At 45.6% G+C, this 18,884-nt stretch overlaps 1 protein-coding gene across 1 annotated transcript in view; it reads left to right on the forward strand.

Annotated features, from left to right (window-relative positions):
- Positions 1 to 18,884, forward strand: part of LOC137518019 (15 kDa protein B-like) — a 28,312-nt gene that overhangs the window by 6,199 nt on the left and 3,229 nt on the right. Inside the window, exon 3 of the mRNA XM_068235189.1 lies at positions 134 to 208. Coding sequence (XP_068091290.1) covers positions 134 to 208 — 75 coding nt within the window. The remainder of the gene's footprint in view (positions 1 to 133; positions 209 to 18,884) is intronic.

Consider the following 18,884-nt stretch of genomic DNA (forward strand, 5'->3'; position numbering starts at 1 on the left):
CCAGATTCACAAGACAATGTTTCCTGACCGTGACAACAGTAGCAAGTGTAAACTGCCGAAACTAAAACATTTGTCACAAATGAAAATAATACCTGATCAGCTTTCCCTCAGTGATGAGATTTTGTATTTGCAGGAGGTGAAGCTGTGTGCTCTATATCCAGAGAGTGACGAGGTTTCCGAAAACCCGAAATGCGTCAGTCTGACCAAGGTAACCATGGTGACCTCCGCATAGTCCATGGCTTCTGTTATAATATCACAATTTATACGTTCCTCCTATGCAACCTGTATGTCCTCTGTTTGTGAACAGCAACAGAAACAGAAACTTTTCTTAGCATCCTCAGCAAAAGCCAGTACAGTATCCCAAAGCTTTAAAAACCACCCACAAATTGTTAGTCCCCCCAAAATATATGTAAACCCCATTTTTCCTCTAAAATAGATCCCTATATATCCCCCATATTTGTTTTAGTTAGCTACAGTATCAAGCATGCAAATAACAGAAAGCTCTCTGTTTGGGATAAGATAAGGACACTATGATCAGAAGGTAATTGAATCCAAGCCCCCCCCCCCCCCCCCACAGAATTTTCGAGGACATAAGGGCTGGAGATATTATAGGAGAATGCAATGGTTGTACTTCTTACAGGGGTGTTATGGCTGAATATGCTATTGGAAAAACATGATGACCATACATGTTATATGAGTTATTTTTGCGCAGAGAGCTGCGCGTGCAATGTATTCCTATGGGCCACTCACGATTCGGAAATGTTTTGTGTCTGCTTGCGTTTCCATTTTCATGTTTGCATTAAAGTAAAAAAAAATAAAAACAATTTAATGGTATTTGTTAAAACACATGCAAATGCATTTCCAAAATGTAAAATCACAGGTGAAAAACATGAACACAGCAAAGCACAAATCTGGTACAATATTTGCATTTTTGCACAGCCTAAAGAGGAATTTTAACCCAGGAGTGAGCTTCATCCCAATCAGTAGCTGATACCCCCTTTCCCATGAGAAATCTCTACCTTTTCTCCAATAGATCATCAGGAAGGTCTGTGTGGCTGATATTGTGTGTGATGTTATGGCCATGAACCTTACAGTTTCCTGTCTGTTAACCTCATAGCATTGTGGGAAATAACAGCTGTTTCCAATTGCCAAGCAAGCAGTATCTCTCTCTGGGCGTATACTGTATATGTAGCTAAAGAAAAAACACTTTTTTTGTCTTATTACATTGTTAGTGGGTGTGGTTACAGTCAGATAATGGCAGTTGGTTCTGTCTAGTTTTTTTCATGTCTACCAGCAGTAAAGGTGATGACTAGCAGGCTCATTGTGGGTCACACAACATGAACGAATTACATGGCGAATTTAATTATAATGTATTGATTTATTTCCCCACCACCACTACTATTTTTCAGTAAAGTTCCTCTTTAAAGCTAATGGGAGTAATAAAACAAAACAGATAATTACCTATTGAGAGGGAAGGCTCTGGGTCCTATAGAGCCCTCCCTCCCCGCTCCTCTCATGGTCCCCTCCTTAATCGCTGGCTCCCCTGTTTGAGTCCTCTGCTGTGGGAGGCTTCAGTGCCCCCGAAGACAGGTGGCTCCATACTGCGCATGCATGCCCAGGGCCGGATTTAGGCCAAGGCCACCAAGGCCATGGCCTAGGGCACCACAGGAGCAAGGGCACCAAAGCAGCAGGCTAAACTGGTGCAGCATTTGCAATCTTGCAAATGCTGCAATGAAGGGAGATCAGGCGAGTGCCTGACCACTATACTCTGCTGCTAGCCGCCTGTGCAGCAGCCACCTTGCTCTTTGTGCACGTTTGCATTGTGGCAGACGGCTATGGACTTGGGCAGCATTGGAGACGGAAAGGAAGAGGAAGCTTCTGCACTGGAGACGAGCGGAGAGAGTAATACTGATGGATGCTGTGGTATGAAGACGAGCTGGCTACCTATACTGAAAGTGAGTAGAAAAAGAAGGTATTAAGGGAGTCATCTGGCTACCTATACTGGAGGGAAATGGAGAGGAGTCATCTGGCTACATGTACTATAGGGAAAGGATAGGGGGTCATCTTGCTACCTATACTGGGGGGGTGGGGGTCATCAGGCTACCTATATTAGAGGGAAGGGGGAGGGGTCATCTGGCTACCTATACTGGAGGAAAGGGGGAGGAGTCATCTAGCTAGCTATACTGGAGGAAAGGGGGAGGAGTCACCTGGCTACCTATACTGGAGGGAAGAGGGAGGGGTCTAGGGCGGTAAAGAGTACAAATCCGGCCCTGCGCGTGACTGCACGAGAGAGGGGGCGCTCATGCATGCACAGTATGGAGCCACCCGTCTTCGGAAGCACTCGGGCACCCGAAGACTTCTGAAGCCTCCGTCAATTGGACGAATACTGCTACCGGGGAGCCAGCACTGGAATGCAGGGACCATGGTTTTGTGTGTGTCCTGCCTAAGAAGAACGTGGGTCACTGAGGCATGAGGGGTGATGGGAGCTTGAGGGGTTCGCTTGTGACGTAGAAATGCATTATTAATATTGTGTTGGTAAAAAAGTGTGACTTATTATTTGTCTCCGCCCCAAAAAGCTGCTGTGACCAACTTACAGTCCACTTCACAGCAACGCGCGCCCTGCTCCTCCCTCCCCTGCTGAAACAAGCAAAAGATCATTCTCACTTGGATTCATTATTAATTTCCTGGACAAGCATGTGAGCAAGAGTCTCACCGAGGGGAAACTGTAGTGCTCTGTCTGTTTTCTCCTCGCACGTGATGCAGCAGAGGGTTCTGTACACGCAGATAGGCACCCGGTGTAACAAGTTAGAACTCTTTACTGAAGAAAAACATGCAGAGATAAATCATACACCACCATCAGGAAATGCAACTTACTTAGAACAGAGTGAAACCCAGAGTGAATACAGGAAATAAAAATCCCTTAAAGATCCCCATATCATTTTACACACAGTGACATCTTGTGGTTCTTTTACTGTACTACAGTAATTATCCTGTTGATGCTTTTAACAGCATGCACCCGCCCTCCACCTGAATTTTATCTTAAAGGGAACCTGAGGTGAGAGGGATATGGAGGCTGCCATATATATTTATTTCCTTTTAAACAATACCAGTTGCTTGGCTACCCTGCTGATCCTGTGCTTCTAATACTTGTATCCATAGACATTTAGCAAGCAAGCAACAGATCAGGTACTCTGACTTAGCTGACTCAGATTTTAATGGATTAGCCATATGCTTGTTCCAGGGTTTTGGCTCAGACACTACTTATGCCACAAGATTAACAGGGCTGCCAGGCAACTGGCATTGATTACAAGGAAATAAATATGGCAGCCTACATATCCCTCTCACCTTGGGTTCCCTTTAAAGGGCAATTTTTAGGCATAGAGAAACCAGGCAGAAGCCTAGGGTGACAGCTACGTTAGGGGGCACCAAGGTGCTATTCTTAGCAGACTGTGCTTTATGGGGTTCTTATTGACAACTGCTAGTTCCATTAATGCTGGGAATACATGATTCGGGTTTTAAGCAGATTTAGGCTGATCGTTTTTCCGTTCGATTTTATGAACGATTTCCGTTCACTTCTATGAAAAAATAATTTAGAAAAACCATCAAAATCAGATTGGACCTTTTGGAAATTATCTATCCAGCCATCGATCTGCCTGAAAAACTCAAACGCACAACGCTAGGTACACACAATGCATTTTTCGGTTGATTTTCCTTTCGAACGATTTTCGATTTGTTTTTCCGCTCTATTTTATCATGTTTTCTTATCAATTTCCATTCACTTTTATGAGAAATCGAGCGGTAGAAAGATCGAAAGTAATGTCGGCCATGATAGAAATTATCTATCGAATGCAAAAAATGTGTCATGTGTATCTAGCATAAGATACGTAAATGGTTACTGCTGATTAACATATCAAAGGCTGCCAGCCCAGGATGGCATAACAATGACTGGCAGGTACTGTTCATGAGCTAATTCATCTGTACTTGTTTTGATATCTTCTGTTCTGTATTGATTGTTGCAAGTCTTCGGGATTTCCAGGACAATATTACAGCCTGCAAGGACCCAGGCTCCACACTAACAGGATATATATATAGTACATATTTGTTTTTATAAAGGGGACACACACCTCTCTTAACATTTATAAAAAACATTTGTTAGGTGTGGTGACTTGAGTGAGTTTGAGCCAGCGAGGTGTATCTGGTCTGGTAATAATGCGTACATCCTTCTCTACTGTAAACTTGATTTGAGAAACCCATCAATTCATCATCATTAGTGATGGCAAAACAGTTCACCTGGAGAATAGTTCCTGGAGAATTTCCACCAATTCACCCGTTTGCGTTTACTCAAATTTGTGTGTCACAAGATTTTAGCAGTTAATAGCAAAGTCCCCATGTGTGCTAGACTCACCAAATCGGCGAAGGTATATTCAGGAAAACATTGGGAACAAGGGAAAACTTTTTTTTTAAAGACGTAGTTTTTGAGAAAATTACGTTTAAAGCTATGAGGAAAAAAGTATTTTTTAGATGCGGTTGAATAAATTTGAAATGAGCTCTGTCTTCTGTGCAAAACATTTTCCCACACTCTGAACAAGATGGGATTTCTGTACAAACATTTTCCCACACTCTGAACAAGATGGGATTTCTGTGCAAAACATTTTCCCACACTCTGAACAAGATAGGATTTCTGTACAAACATTTTCCCACACTCTGAACAAGATGGGATTTCTGTACAAACATTTTCCCACACTCTGAACAAGATGGGATTTCTGTGCAATATATTTTTCCACACTCTGAACAAGATGGGATTTCTGTGCAAACATTTTCCCACACTCTGAACAAGATGGGATTTCTGTGCAAAACATTTTCCTGCACTTTAAACAAGATGGGATTTCTGTGCAAAACATTTTCCTATACTCTGAACAAGATGGGATATCTGTGCAAAACATTTTCCCACACTCTGAACAAGATGGAATTTCTGTGCAATACATTTTCCCACACTCTGAACAAGATAGGCTTTCTGTGCACAACATTTTCCCACACTCTGAACAATATGTGATTTCTGTGTAAAACATTTTCCTACACTCTAAACAAGATGGGATTTCTGTGTAAAACATGTTCCCACACTCTAAACAAGATGGGATTTCGGTTTAAAACATTTTCCCACACTCTGAGCAAGATGGGATTTCTGTGCAAAAACATTTCCCACACTCTGAACATGAATTGAACAGGGCTTCTCACTAGTGTGACATTTCTCATGTATGACAAGATGTGCTTTCTGTACAAAACATATCCTCTCGCTACCCGATGCATGAAGGAAAATGCCACGAGTTGATTTCTGCCTTGATGAACAGCACTACACGCGTCAATCCCATTCCAAACACCGGACTTGCTATAATACGTATAGCAAGCCCCAAATCAATTACATTCTGAATTCTGCTGCAGAGTGTCATTTTGCTACAAGGTGTTTTTGAAAAAAGTACAAGGTGTTTTTGAAAAAAAAAATGTTTTTTCCTCTTGTTCCCAAAGTCCTCCTTACATATCCTGCATATTGAGTCACTCTAGCACGCATGGGGCTTTGCTAGTAACCGCTAAAGTCAGCGGCCGTTGACCTCTTTTTAAAAACATTTTAAAAAGCGTTTGCATAAAATGTTTTGTGGAACATTTTGCCTTGATCCCCTTGGATTGCACAACTTTTTAAATGAAATAGTGGATGCAGAGATGCGCTGAAGGTTTTAGAAATTTGCCTGCCATTAAAGTCAATTGACCTGGCCGCAATCGTCCAATTTGCAAAATGTTTCTGTAAAATGTGACTACCTATTGAAAAGTTTGGGGGTGTGGGCAGGCAATAGTTGTCTTGCCTTGGCCGCCAAAATGTCCAAAAACAGCCAACATAATCTTGTGCAGCAAAATTCTTGCCCCAGACGCTCTCAAACTTAACACTAGAACCCCTGTGAGCTGAAGTAACCTTTTCAAGTTTTAACTTGGTATGTTATACGCGGAACGTGGATTAGTTGCGCAATACACCAGATTAAAATGCAGGCTGTACCCGAATAAGTCCATTGTTGTTATAAAACTAGCTCAGGTACAGAGACGCCCATGTTCGGGAACACTCGGGCTCCCAAAGAATTCTGAAGTGTCCTGCGGTGGCAAAGAGCAGAGCAGTAAAGTACATTTTCCACCCATGTATGTAGTAACGTAGCTTAGGAGCTTTGGGCCCCAGTGCAAGTCTTACATTGGGCCCTCCTCAAGCACTCTATACATAACAATAAATATTGAGCACCAAAACCTGCCAAGGACAGATGCAGGTGTAAGAAGTGGAGGGGATAGCTGCAGTGTCAGAGAGGTGTAAGCTGGGCAAGGGACAGCTGCAGTGTCAGAGAGGTGTAAGCAGGGGTGGGGACAGCTGCAGTGACAGAGAGGTGTAAGCAGGGGAGGGGACAGCTGCAGTGTCAGAAAGGTGTAAGCAGGTGAGGGGACAGCTGAAGTGTAAGAGAGGAGTAAGTAGGAGAGGGGACAGTTGCAGTGTCAGAGAGGTGTAAGCAGGGCAGAGGACAGCTGAAGTGTAAGAGAGGAGTAAGCAGGGGAGGGGACAGCTGCAGTGTCAGAGAGGTGTAAGCAGGGGAGGGGACAGTTGCAGTGTCAGAGAGGTGTAAGCAGGGCAGAGGACAGCTGAAGTGTAAGAGAGGAGTAAGCAGGGGAGGGGACAGCTGCAGTGTCAGAGAGGTGTAAGCAGGGGAGGGTACAGCTGCAGTGTCAGAGAGGTGTAAGCAGGGGAGGGGACTGTTGCAGTGTCAGAGAGGTGTAAGCAGGGGAGGGGACAGCTACAGTGTCAGAGAGGTGTAAGCAGGTGAGGAGATAGCTGCAGTGTCAGAGAGGTGTAAGCAGGAGAGGGGACAGCTGCAGTGTCAGAGAGATGTAAGCAGGGGAGGGGACAGCTGCAGTGACAGAGAGGTGTAAGCAGGGGGAGGGGGAACAGCCACAGTTTCAGGGAGGTGTAAGTAGTGGAGGAGACAGCTGCAGTGTCAGAGAGGTGTAAGTCGGGGAGGGGACAGCTGCAGTGTCAGAAAGATGTAAGCAGGTGAGGGGACAGCTGCGGTATCAGAGAGGTATAAGTAGGGAAGGAGACAGCTGCAGTGTCGGAGAGGTGTAAGCAGGTGAGGGGACAGCTGCAGTGTCAGAAAGATGTAAGCAGGGGAGGGGACAGCTGCAGTGTCAGAGAGGTGTAAGCAGGTGAGGGGACAGCTGCAGTGTCAGAAAGATGTAAGCAGGTGAGGGGACAGCTGCAGTGTCAGAGAGGTGTAAGTAGGTGAGGGAACAGCTGCAGTGTCAGAAAGATGTAAGCAGGGGAGGGGACAGCTGCAGTGTCAGAGGGGTGTAAGCAGGTGAGGGGACAGCTGCGGTATCAGAGAGGTATAAGCAGGGGATGGGACAGCTTCAGTGTCAGAGAGGTGTAAGCAGGTGCGGGGACAGCTGCGGTATCAGAGGTATAAGCAGGGAAGGAGACAGCTGCAGTGTCAGAGTGGTGTACGCAGGGGAGGGTACAGCTGCAGTGTCAGGGAGGTGTAAGCATGGGGGAGGACAGCAGCGGTATCAGAGAGGTATAAGCAGGGGAGGGGACAGCTGCAGTATCAGAGAGGTGTAGGCTTGGGAGGAAAACAGTTTATTAATAGTTACAACTAATCAAATCACATATAAAAGGTAAAAGGTGATCATTACCAACTTGGCACCAATAAAGAGCTAATAAAGTGGTTGAAGACAGGCCCCTACTGGGCTGCTCTAGCCCAGGGGCCCTGGTGCGGTCACTACCTCTATTGCTACACCACTGCATGTATGTCCACCAAAATAGAGGTTCAGCCTATCGGTGTCTTCCTGAAACTGATATTCTAGTTTTGGGAATGGTCTGATCGCTGAATGTAAAGATCTGTTGTTTTTAGGAATAAATAAAATGACTTTTCTTTAACAACAGAATGTGCGCACCAGGCGGAGCACCGGCGGGAGGCCTTGCAGAGGTCGTTGTCCTTTAACTGGACGCTATTCATTGGTGGGTCGGCCTGGAAAAAAAGCGGAAACCAAAACATCACTCCCTGTCTGATGTGTGACCTGCTCCGATCTCTGATCATCGCCTAACACTCAGCAGTACTGCTACATGGCTGCTGACGGCTGCTTGAAGTGAATGAATAGGGGTTGCTTCACCTTTTCTGTAATATAGCCCACATTTTTTTTTTTAACTCGGTATTGCCATTACTCAATGTTTCAAAGCCAGTGGAAATTATACCAAGTCTCCCAGAATGCTCGGGGTGTGGGTGGGAGGTAGAATTATAGCAAAACAGCCTAGGCTAAGCATCACAGAGGTTACAGGGGCGGGGTTACATACCAACATACAGATATAGGAAGTGTTTCTAATGCTGAAAGCAGGGAAATAACCGAAAAAGTGGGTGTCCTGTAATCGTTTACTGTATTTTACTGTTGAAATAAAAGTTTGAAGAAATTAGCAGGTGCCAGCTTCTTGATTTTATACTTTTCTGTAAATACCCATAAAACCCTATCACACTTTGAGGCTGATTCACAAAACTCGCAAATTTTCTCTCATCTGTCTTTTCTCATGATTTATCTCTCATCTGTTTTATCCAATGAATTATCTCTCTTTGACCTCAATTCACTTATCTTTACTGTGTTCTGAAAGCGAACCATAGCCGGCGTTCTATAAATAGCATATCTCACCTACCTTATGCACACTACATATAGGCTATGCACACTACATATATGTTATGCACACTATATATAGACTATGTACACTACATATAGGCTATATAGGCAATGTAAACTACATATAGGCTATGCATACTACATATAGGCTATGCACAATACATACAGGCTATGTACACTACATATAGGCTATGTTCACTACATATCGGCTATGCACACGACATATAGGCTATGCACACTACATATAGGCTATGCATACTACATATATGTTATGCACACTATATATAGACTATGTACACTACATATAGGCTATGCACAATACATATAGTCTATGCACACTACATATAGGCTATGTTCACTACATATCGGCTATGCACACTACATATAGGCTATGCACACTACATATGGGCTATGCACACTACATATATGTTATGCACACTATATATAGACTATGTACACTACATATAGGCTATATAATAATAGGCAATGTAAACTACATATAGGCTATGCACACTACATATAGGCTATGCACACTACATATAGGCTATGTACACTACATATAGGCTATGCATACTACATATATGTTATGCACACTACATATAGGCTATGTACACTACATATAGGCTATATAGGCAATGCAAACTACATATAGGCTATGCACACTACATATAGGCTATGCACACTACATATAGGCTATGCACACTACATATAGGCTATGCACACTACATATAGGCTATGTACACTACATACAGTATAGGCTATGCACACTACATATAGGCTATGCACACTACATATAGGCTATGTACACTACATATAGGCTATGTACACTACATACAGTATAGGCTATGCACACTACATATAGGCTATGCACACTACATATAGGCTATGTACACTACATATAGGCTATGTACACTACATATAGGCTATGCACACTACATATAAGCTATGTACACTACATATAGGCTATGCACACTACATATAGGCTATGCACACTACATATAGGCTATGTACACTACATACAGTATAGGCTATGTACACTACATATAGGCTATGTACACTACATATAGGCTATGCACACTACATATAGGCTATGCACACTACATATAGGCTATGTACACTACATATAGGCTATGTACACTACATACAGTATAGGCTATGCACACTACATATAGGCTATGCACACTACATATAGGCTATGCACACTACATATAGGCTATGTACACTACATATAGGCTATGTACACTACATATAGGCTATGCACACTACATATAGGCTATGTACACTACATATAGGCTATGTACACTACATATAGGCTATGTACACTACATATAGGCTATGTACACTACATATAGGCTATGCACACTACATATAGGCTATGTACACTACATATAGGCTATGCACACTACATATAGGCTATGCACACTACATATATAGGCTATGCACACTACATATAGGCTATGTACACTACATACAGTATAGGCTATGTACACTACATATAGGCTATGTACACTACATATAGGCTATGCACACTACATATAGGCTATGCACACTACATATAGGCTATGTACACTACATATAGGCTATGTACACTACATATAGGCTATGTACACTACATATAGGCTATGTACACTACATGTAGGCTATGCACACTACATATATAGGCTATGCACACTACATATAGGCTATGCACACTACATATAGGCTATGCACACTACATATAGGCTATGCACACTACATATAGGCAATGTAAACTACATATAGGCTATGCACATTACATATAGGCTATGCACACTACATATAGGCTATGTACACTACATATAGGCTATGCACACTACATATAGGCAATGTAAACTACATATAGGCTATGCACATTACATATAGGCTATGCACACTACATAGAGGTTATGCACACTACCATAAGTGGTGTTGCACTGGGGCACGCTGGGGCACTGCTCCCCCCCCCCCCACACTCAGTAACATACAGTTAACTGTTCCCAGACTCCAGCAACGTACAGTGAACAGGATAGCAGGGCCGGTTCTAGCTACAATGGGACCCTGGGGCAAACTTGGGGAGCCCTCTGACTCCCCCCTTCCAACAAAATCACCCACAGGGCCCCTGAACCACCTGTCAGGCCCATATCCAATCCACCTCCCTGGGCATACAATATCATTATGTGTCCATCATATGTCCCCAAAAAAGCATTTTGGGGTTCCCATTATTCACCTTCTTGTTTTCCTATACAGTGTAAACACACAGCATCCCGTCTGTCATGTGTCACCTTAGCACCATAGCTGGAGGGGAGGAGGGGCACCTTGGGGGGCTCCCACAGGCTCTGGGGCCCTGGATCAATTGCCCCCTTTGCCTCTATGGAAGCACAAGCCCTGCAGGATGGAGTCTGTAAAAAAAACTCTCCATGTCAGCTGCAGTCTATGCAGGCTTAAGTAAACCAAGGTTCTTATCTATTTGCCATAAATACCTCACAATCCTTGCAAGATCCCTTGTAATTAATGGCTCTGGATGATACTTATATTTTCAAAAAAAAAAAAACATCTCTCTACTTACTTCCGATTGTAGGTTGTAACATTGTAAGTCTGAAGAAGGCTTACAAGCTGAAAGTTAAATTAGCCAATAAACAGAACATTTTTCAATCAGGATAATAACCCTGATTCAAAACTTCCAGTCTATATAATACAAGCTTTAGTCTCCAGCAAAACTTAGCTACTAAGATAAGGAATTACTCAAAAGCCTCTGAGTTCTGTTTGTGTTGTTTACATTTGTTTCCTATCATTGCTGAACTAGTTAGCTTTAAAGGAATACTGTATGGGGGTCGAGGGAAATAGAGTTGAACTTACCTGGGGCTTCTAATGGTCCCCCGCAGACGTCCTGCGCCCACGCAGCCACTCATTGATGCTCCAGCCCCGCCTCTGGTTCACTTCTGGAATTTCCGTCTTTAACCACTTAAAGAGAACCAGAGACGAAGCACCCGCATGTATTTTACCTTAGAAATCAGTGGGAACATGACAGTAAACACCTAATCTGCTCTTTGTTTCATTGTTCTCTGTTTAATTTGACTGTTATCACCTCTGATAAGAATCCCCGACGGAGCACTCAGTCTAGCTTTGCTACGGAATGATTATAGCTGAGTCTGTCTTCTCTGGTGTCTTTTCAAGCCAAGCCTGCCCCTTTGTGGCTCTGCTGTAATGACTCAGCAATAATCATTCCCGGCAAAGCCAGACTGAATGCTCAGTCCAGGATTCTTATCACAGCTGATAACAGACACTTTTAGCAGTGAGGATGAAACGGAGAGCAGGGTAGGTGTTTTCTCTAATGTTCCCACTGATATATATGGTGAAATACATGAGGGTGCTTCATCTCTGGTTCACTTTAATGACCGCCTAACACCGATAGGCGGCGGCTGGTCGTAAGTGGAATTACATCGTTCGAGCAGCCGTTCCATGTCAGTTCACGGAGGGTGTCTCCGTGAAAAGTCTGCGAGCCGCCGATCGCGGCTCGCAGGCTAAATGTAAACACGCGGGGAAGAAATCCCCGCTGTTTACATCATACGGCGCTGCTGCGCAGCAGCGTCGTAAAGGAGATCGGTGATCCCCGGCCTCTGATTGGCCGGGGATCGCCGGCATCTGATAGGCATCTGATAGGCTGAAGCCTATCCTAGGTGGCGCAGGACGGATATCCATCCTGCGCAGCCCATATCGAGAGGGAGAGGGAGGGAAGGGCAGAGAGGGCGGAAATCGCTGCGGAGGGGAGCTTTGAGGAGGCCCCCCCGCAAATCACAGGCAGCCGGCGGCGATCAGATCCCCCCAGCAGGACATCCCCCTAGTGGGGAGAAAAGGGGGGAAGTCTGATCACCATGCTGCAAACCTGATCTGTGCTGCACAGATCAGAAAAAAAAAGCCTGGTCCTTAAGTGGTTAAAGTCGGAAAACCACTGCACCTGCGCGGTCTGCCCTCGCACCCGCTGACACCACCGGGAGTGTATTGTGCAGGCCCAGTACGGTCTGCGCAGTACGGTCCTACAGTAGTCCATTAATTTTATCACCTGAGTTAGGCAAACAATATCTATAGCTTGTCATTTTAATCAACCACCAGCCAGCCATTGCATCCCATTTCCCTCCCCCCCCCCCCCCTTAAAATATCCGGATAGTTGCTATCTGGATATCTCCCAGTAAAGCTGTGCGGGGGTGGGGGGGGTGTCAATCTTCTTCGGTCCGTATGTGTCGCCTCCCACGATGCGCTCCAAGTGCCGCATGCGCCGGTCACGTGACTACAAACACTTCCTCCTTCAACCCGGAAGGAGGAAGTGTTTGTAGTTACGTGACCGGCGGATGCGGCGCCTGGAGCGCATCAAGGGAGGCACCAGAGACGGACCGAAGAAGACGTGATACAGGTAAGATTGACACCGCACCCCTGCACAGCTTTACTGGGAGATATCCGGATAGCAACTATCCAGATGTCTCCCGGAGCGGATTTGAGCAAGACTGCTGGCAAATTGGCAATCACAGAAGTCAGATGTTTCTTGCAGTTGGCCACCAGGTTTGCAACCGTCTCAGGAGGGATTTTGGTCACTTCCTTTCAAAATCAGTAAGGTTTCAAGGCTGATGTTCGGCAACTCGAACCTTCAGTTCCCGCCTCCACAGATTTTCTTTTGGATTGAGGTCTGGAGACTGGCTAGAACATATTTGCCTCCAGTATTAGGTAGGTACCACCAAGTATAGGTAGCCAGATGTACCCCCAGTATTATGTAGGCCCCTCAGTATAGGTATATGTGCCTCCGGTATTTTGTAAGTTGACTCCGCCCCCTTTCCAGTATAGGTAGCCATATGTGCCCCCCCAGTATTTAGTAGGTGCTCCCCCCCCCCCCCCCCCCACCAGTACAGGTAGCCAGATGTGATCCCAATATTAGGTATCTTCTCTCTACAGCATCCTTTCTCAACCTTTTTACCCTGGAGGAACCCTGCACATAACTTATGGATCTCAAGGAACCCCTGGAGGCATGGGGCTCAGTTCAGAAGCCTAAAAGCTTTGCACGTGCAAACGTGCGTGCAAGCCACTGGGCTTGATTCACTAAAGCGTGATAAATGCTCCTGCAGCAGTTATCACGTGATAAGTGCTATGATATGTGATAGCAGTTATCACGCTTTAGTGAATCAAGCCCATGGTCTTTAACCTCCTTAGCGGTATGCCCGACACTGTGTCTGGCATACCGCTCTCGGGCCCCAAGAGTCCTCCATAATGAAATACTTTGCTCACATGGCTGTAACCCCTTTAGCTAGCACTAGGCTAGCTAGTAAATGAGTCCTGCACCTTCAGATGCCCGCCGCTCCCCCGTTTACACATTACCCAGCCTGGATCCAGCGATGCAGTGTCCGACTTCAAAAAGTGTTGTGACAGCGCTCCTCCATATACCCTGCAACATTAAAGAACAAAAAGACTGCACATAGTGCATTACTGTTGGCAAAAATCAGCACATTTCATGCACAACACCCCGCGGTGAGTAGTGAAGAAACAGTGACAAAATGCAGTGTTCCACTCTTCCTACACCTCAATTCCGACAATTTGACCTCTCACCAGATTGGAGCCACCTCAAAACCCAGGTGGATCTAGCACATAGCCTCATGGCAATACAACTCCAGTTGCTGCACTTGTTCCATAAGTAAAAGCCGCCATTTATTCCATAAACAAAGATAAAACACAATATAGCGTAATACAGTTACTATTAAACATCACTGGCCTGCGCACTAAAGCGCACTCACTTGATTTAGGTGTTTAACAAGCTCATCGGGCGACCTAGCCAAGTATTATGGCCTCCTGTTGCGGTATACGGCGTCCCGTCCTCCGCTTCCCGAGTGCCTCTCTCAGTGCGATACTTCCGATCCCAGTGACGTCAGACGCACCTGGCTACAGTATAGTAGAGGTGTCCGGCACCCCCCGCTCCCCGCCGCTGCCCCGTTTATACATTACCCCCCTGGATCCAGCGATCGCGCAGCCTCCCGGCACTTCTGGTCTCTCTATGGGGAGGATCGGGTTTGCGCATGATGTCGGCGACGTCATGACATCATGTGAAATCCTCCCCATAGTGAAGACCGGAGCTGTGCGGGGAGACTGCGCCGATCGCTGGATCCAGGCTGGGTAATGTATAAACGGGGGATCGGCGGGGATCGGAGGGTGCAGGACTCATTTACTAGCTAGCCTAGTACTAGCTAGAGGGTTGACAGCCATGTAAGCAAAGTATTTCATTATGTGGGCAAAAACGAACAAAACCTCCTGAGCGGCGTAACGCTCAGGAGGTTAAAAGTAGGTGAGGCTGTTAATTTCACTAACTCCTATTACACTGCCACTCATTATACTATGCTCATTATTATTCTGACCCCCAATTTAGTGCTTTACAGTACCCCCTATAATGTACTCTATCATACTTACCCCACGATGGGGGAGAATGCCAAGGAATCCCTGCAGAGTCCTCAAGGAACCCTGGTTGACAAAGCCTGCTCTACAGTATATAACATCACAAAAAAAGTGTGTACACTGTTCAATATCTTTGGTAAATATTTTATTATACCTTTTCATGGGACAACACTGAAGATATGAAACTTTGATACAATGAAAAGTAGTCAGTGTACAGCTGTAATGCTGGGGATCATACTTAGTGACCACCCAGCAGGGCCGGGCCGAGGCATAGGCTGTAGAGGCTCCAGCCTCAGGGCGCAGTGTAGTAGGGGGTGCACAATTTATTCAGCTGTCATTCCTAATTGTGTTTGAAGCAGAAAGAAATAAGAAAAGGGCATACATAGCAGTGACTGCAAGCCAGATAACTAGAGATTAAGGTGCTGGGGAGGTTGGGGGCCCTGGGGCACCTATTAGTCTAATAGCAATCAGTGTGTGACGGCTGGGGTTGGGAGGGATGGAGGGGCGCACTTTGGTGTCTCAGCCTTGGGTGCTGAAGGACCTTGTCCCAGCTCTGCCACCCAGCACAACAAGGCTAAGAGCTGGATAATGGAAGAGGCTACACAGGCTGCCCAGAGCAACTGCAGTTCTGGGCTTCCTAGCGATAGCAAGCATACAGACAGGTACAAGACAGGACTATAGATTGGAGCATAACTAGTAGCAACCGCAGCTCACAGTCACGTCCACAAGCAGGCTAACAAAAGTCACCAGCAAGCATTCACACAGGCAAGACTACGGGAAAGAACGTAACTAATAGCAACACAACTATGCTAGCTAAGCACGGGTGATCACGATAAGCGCAACCTGCCGAAACGTGCTAAACTGACTAGCTAACACAGTAAATGAAAGATCTCCGTAGCTCGAATAAAGAAAATAACAATTGACTCAACTAATGGATAAATATATATTAGCAAGTCTGCATATATATTTATCAAGAACTAGCTAAAGCACAAGTAACAGTGATTAACAAGACAGACAACAGACAGACGGAATGCTCAGCCAATTTAGTCGCTGTTTCAGTGACGGCGACATTCACACTGAGATAGACAAGACTAACAGGTAGGAGCGAACTAATGGCAAGCACTGCTATAGTTCGTCCTCAAGAACAAGGCTAGAAGGAATACTACCAGTCACCAACGTGATGCTGGCAGAATCTAACTATCAGGATCAGAAGGATTTCACTGAGCCCCCGCAGGTCAGCAAACGTCCAGCAGACGTGACAATACAGAGCAAGGCATTAAACATTTACAATAACAACTTTCACAGCATAGACCCAACGACAACTCAGAGAGCTGAACGCTATGACGGGCGGGGTAGGAAATGGGAAGCAGACTTTTATGCCGGCATTGACCAATGGATGCAGGTATGCAAATTCCCACACAGCACACAGCTGAATGGTAATCATTCAATCCTGAGCTGGCTTGATTACCATTTGCTAGCTAAAAGACTATGATAACAAATGCATGCAGTACTATGTAACAACATGCATGCAGGAAATCCAGGGCTATCTGGCTGTAGCTCAGCTGTAGTAAGCCATTGGTGGAATGATGACAGCATTCTGAGCTGCCCAGAACTGGAGAGCGATTGCACATGACAATGAGACCCATTGCAAATGCACAACCGAATGCAGGCAGACAAGCCAGAACTGTCCGTTTGCAGCTCTACTGCAACAGACAGAACATGCTACAGGAAGGATCCTTACAACAGCTTGTATAACTCCAGGATCGTAACGAGAGGGGAGCAGCCACTGTGATTCAATCCCAACATACTGCTGCACTCCAGAAAATCCCCATGAGCACTCAGCATGCAGAAATTTAACCGGTTTTCACGTAACTGACATAGCACGTGCTACGCAAGTAGCACAGCTGGCATTACCTAGTTGCTAGTGTAATCTGCTACCCTACTTGTGCAACCATAGCAACACGTGTGTTACCTAACATAAGTAACATGAATTGCGCTATTTATGTCAATCAATAAGCCATCCAGAATTGATCAGAACTTTAGGGATCAGCAAGTTGGAGCAGGGACGGATCTAGGGGGGGGCAAGCGGGTATCTTGCCCCAGGCGCAGTTTGTTGAATTCTTAAAAAGGCGGCAAAATGAATGGCAGTTTAGGCGCCAAAACCTGACCTTTAGGCGCCAAAACCTGACCTTGCCCCAGGCGCAACTTGGTCTTGATCCGTCCCTGAGTTGGAGCACACTTGGCCACTGGGTGAATGAGATTAACCTCCCTAGCGTTCTGGATGAGCTCGGCTTGTCCAGAGACGCCGGAGGTCACCGCTCAGGCCCCGCTGGGCCGATTTGAATAATTTTGCTTGCTGCGTGTCTTACCCGATCACTGCCGATCCGCCGCGATACAGGGCCCCCCAGCCGAGACCCTGTGCGCTGTCTGGCCAATCAGTGCTCCCGTACCCGTCGATGACGTCACAACGTTCGTCATCATGGCGACGGGGGAAGCCCTCCAGGAAATCCTGTTCAGAATGGGATTTCCAGACGGGTGATTGCGCCGGCGGCGATCGGAGGGCAGGGACGGACGCTGCAGGGAGGGGGGAATCATGTAGCTAGCGCTAGGCTAGATACATGATAAAAAAAAATGTGCAAAAAACGTCAGGACTGAGTCAGCCACTTGCATACCTGATAAATGTACTCTTTCAGGCAGAGAAAGAAAAAAAAGGAACACAGCCTAGTTATTTGTGTGCTAGGCACTGTACATGCAAGTCTATCTCACTTCGGGTATTCTTTAAGGCTCTGTTTCAGCTTAAAGAGACACTGAAGTCTCTTAAAAATCAAAAAATGTTATTACAAAATCCGGGTTAACATATTAACCCTACATAAACCACCGCATCCCCGCAGCTGTAATCTATCTAAATCCCCCCTAACTCGCCCTCCCTCTCCCCTGCAAAATCCACGACTTTCTTGGCCGTGGATTTTGCTGCCCTGTGCGCTTCCGTGTGAGGCAGATCTTTCAGCTGCAGCTCTGCCTCACACGCGTCTATCAGCGGCGGATCTCCGCCTCTCCCCGCCCCTCTCAGTGAAGGAAGAGTGAGAGGGGCGGGGGAGAGGCGGCGATCCGGGCTGACAGACGCGCTGAGAGGCAGAGCTGCGGCTCTTAAAGAGGAACTCCAGTGAAAATAATGTATAGAATAATTATGTATAAATGATTTAGTCAGTGTTTGCTCATTGTAAAATCTTTCCTCTCCCCGATTTACATTCTGACATTTATTACATGGTGACATTTTATACTGTGGGCAGGTTATGTAGCTGCTCCTAGCAGCTACAACAGCTATTTCCTGTCTGTGAACCTTGTTACATTGTAACAAACTGCCAAAAGTACCGCGGTCCCAGAGCTTCTTGTGGGAGGGGTTTCAGCACAAAATCAGTCATACAGCGCCCCCTGATGGTCTGTTTGTGAAAAGCATTATATTTCTCATGTAAAAGGGGGTATCAGCTACTGATTGGGATAAAGTTCAATTCTAGGTTGGAGTTTCTCTTTAACTCTGCCTCTCACGGAAGCACTGCCCAGATTGCCCCCCAGGGAGTTTGGGGGGATTTAGATTACAGTGGCGGGGATGCGGCGGTTTAGGTTGGGCTAATATGTTAAAGAGGATTTCGTAAGAAAAAAAGGATTTTTAAGAGACTTCAGAGTCTCTTTAAAGGGTTTCTGAACTGAGTAAAATTATTTAAAATAAACACATGATTTAGCTGCAAATTACATACTTA

The sequence above is a fragment of the Hyperolius riggenbachi genome, chromosome 5 (assembly GCF_040937935.1).
Source record: "Hyperolius riggenbachi isolate aHypRig1 chromosome 5, aHypRig1.pri, whole genome shotgun sequence".
NCBI classification, from domain to species: Eukaryota; Metazoa; Chordata; class Amphibia; order Anura; family Hyperoliidae; genus Hyperolius; species Hyperolius riggenbachi.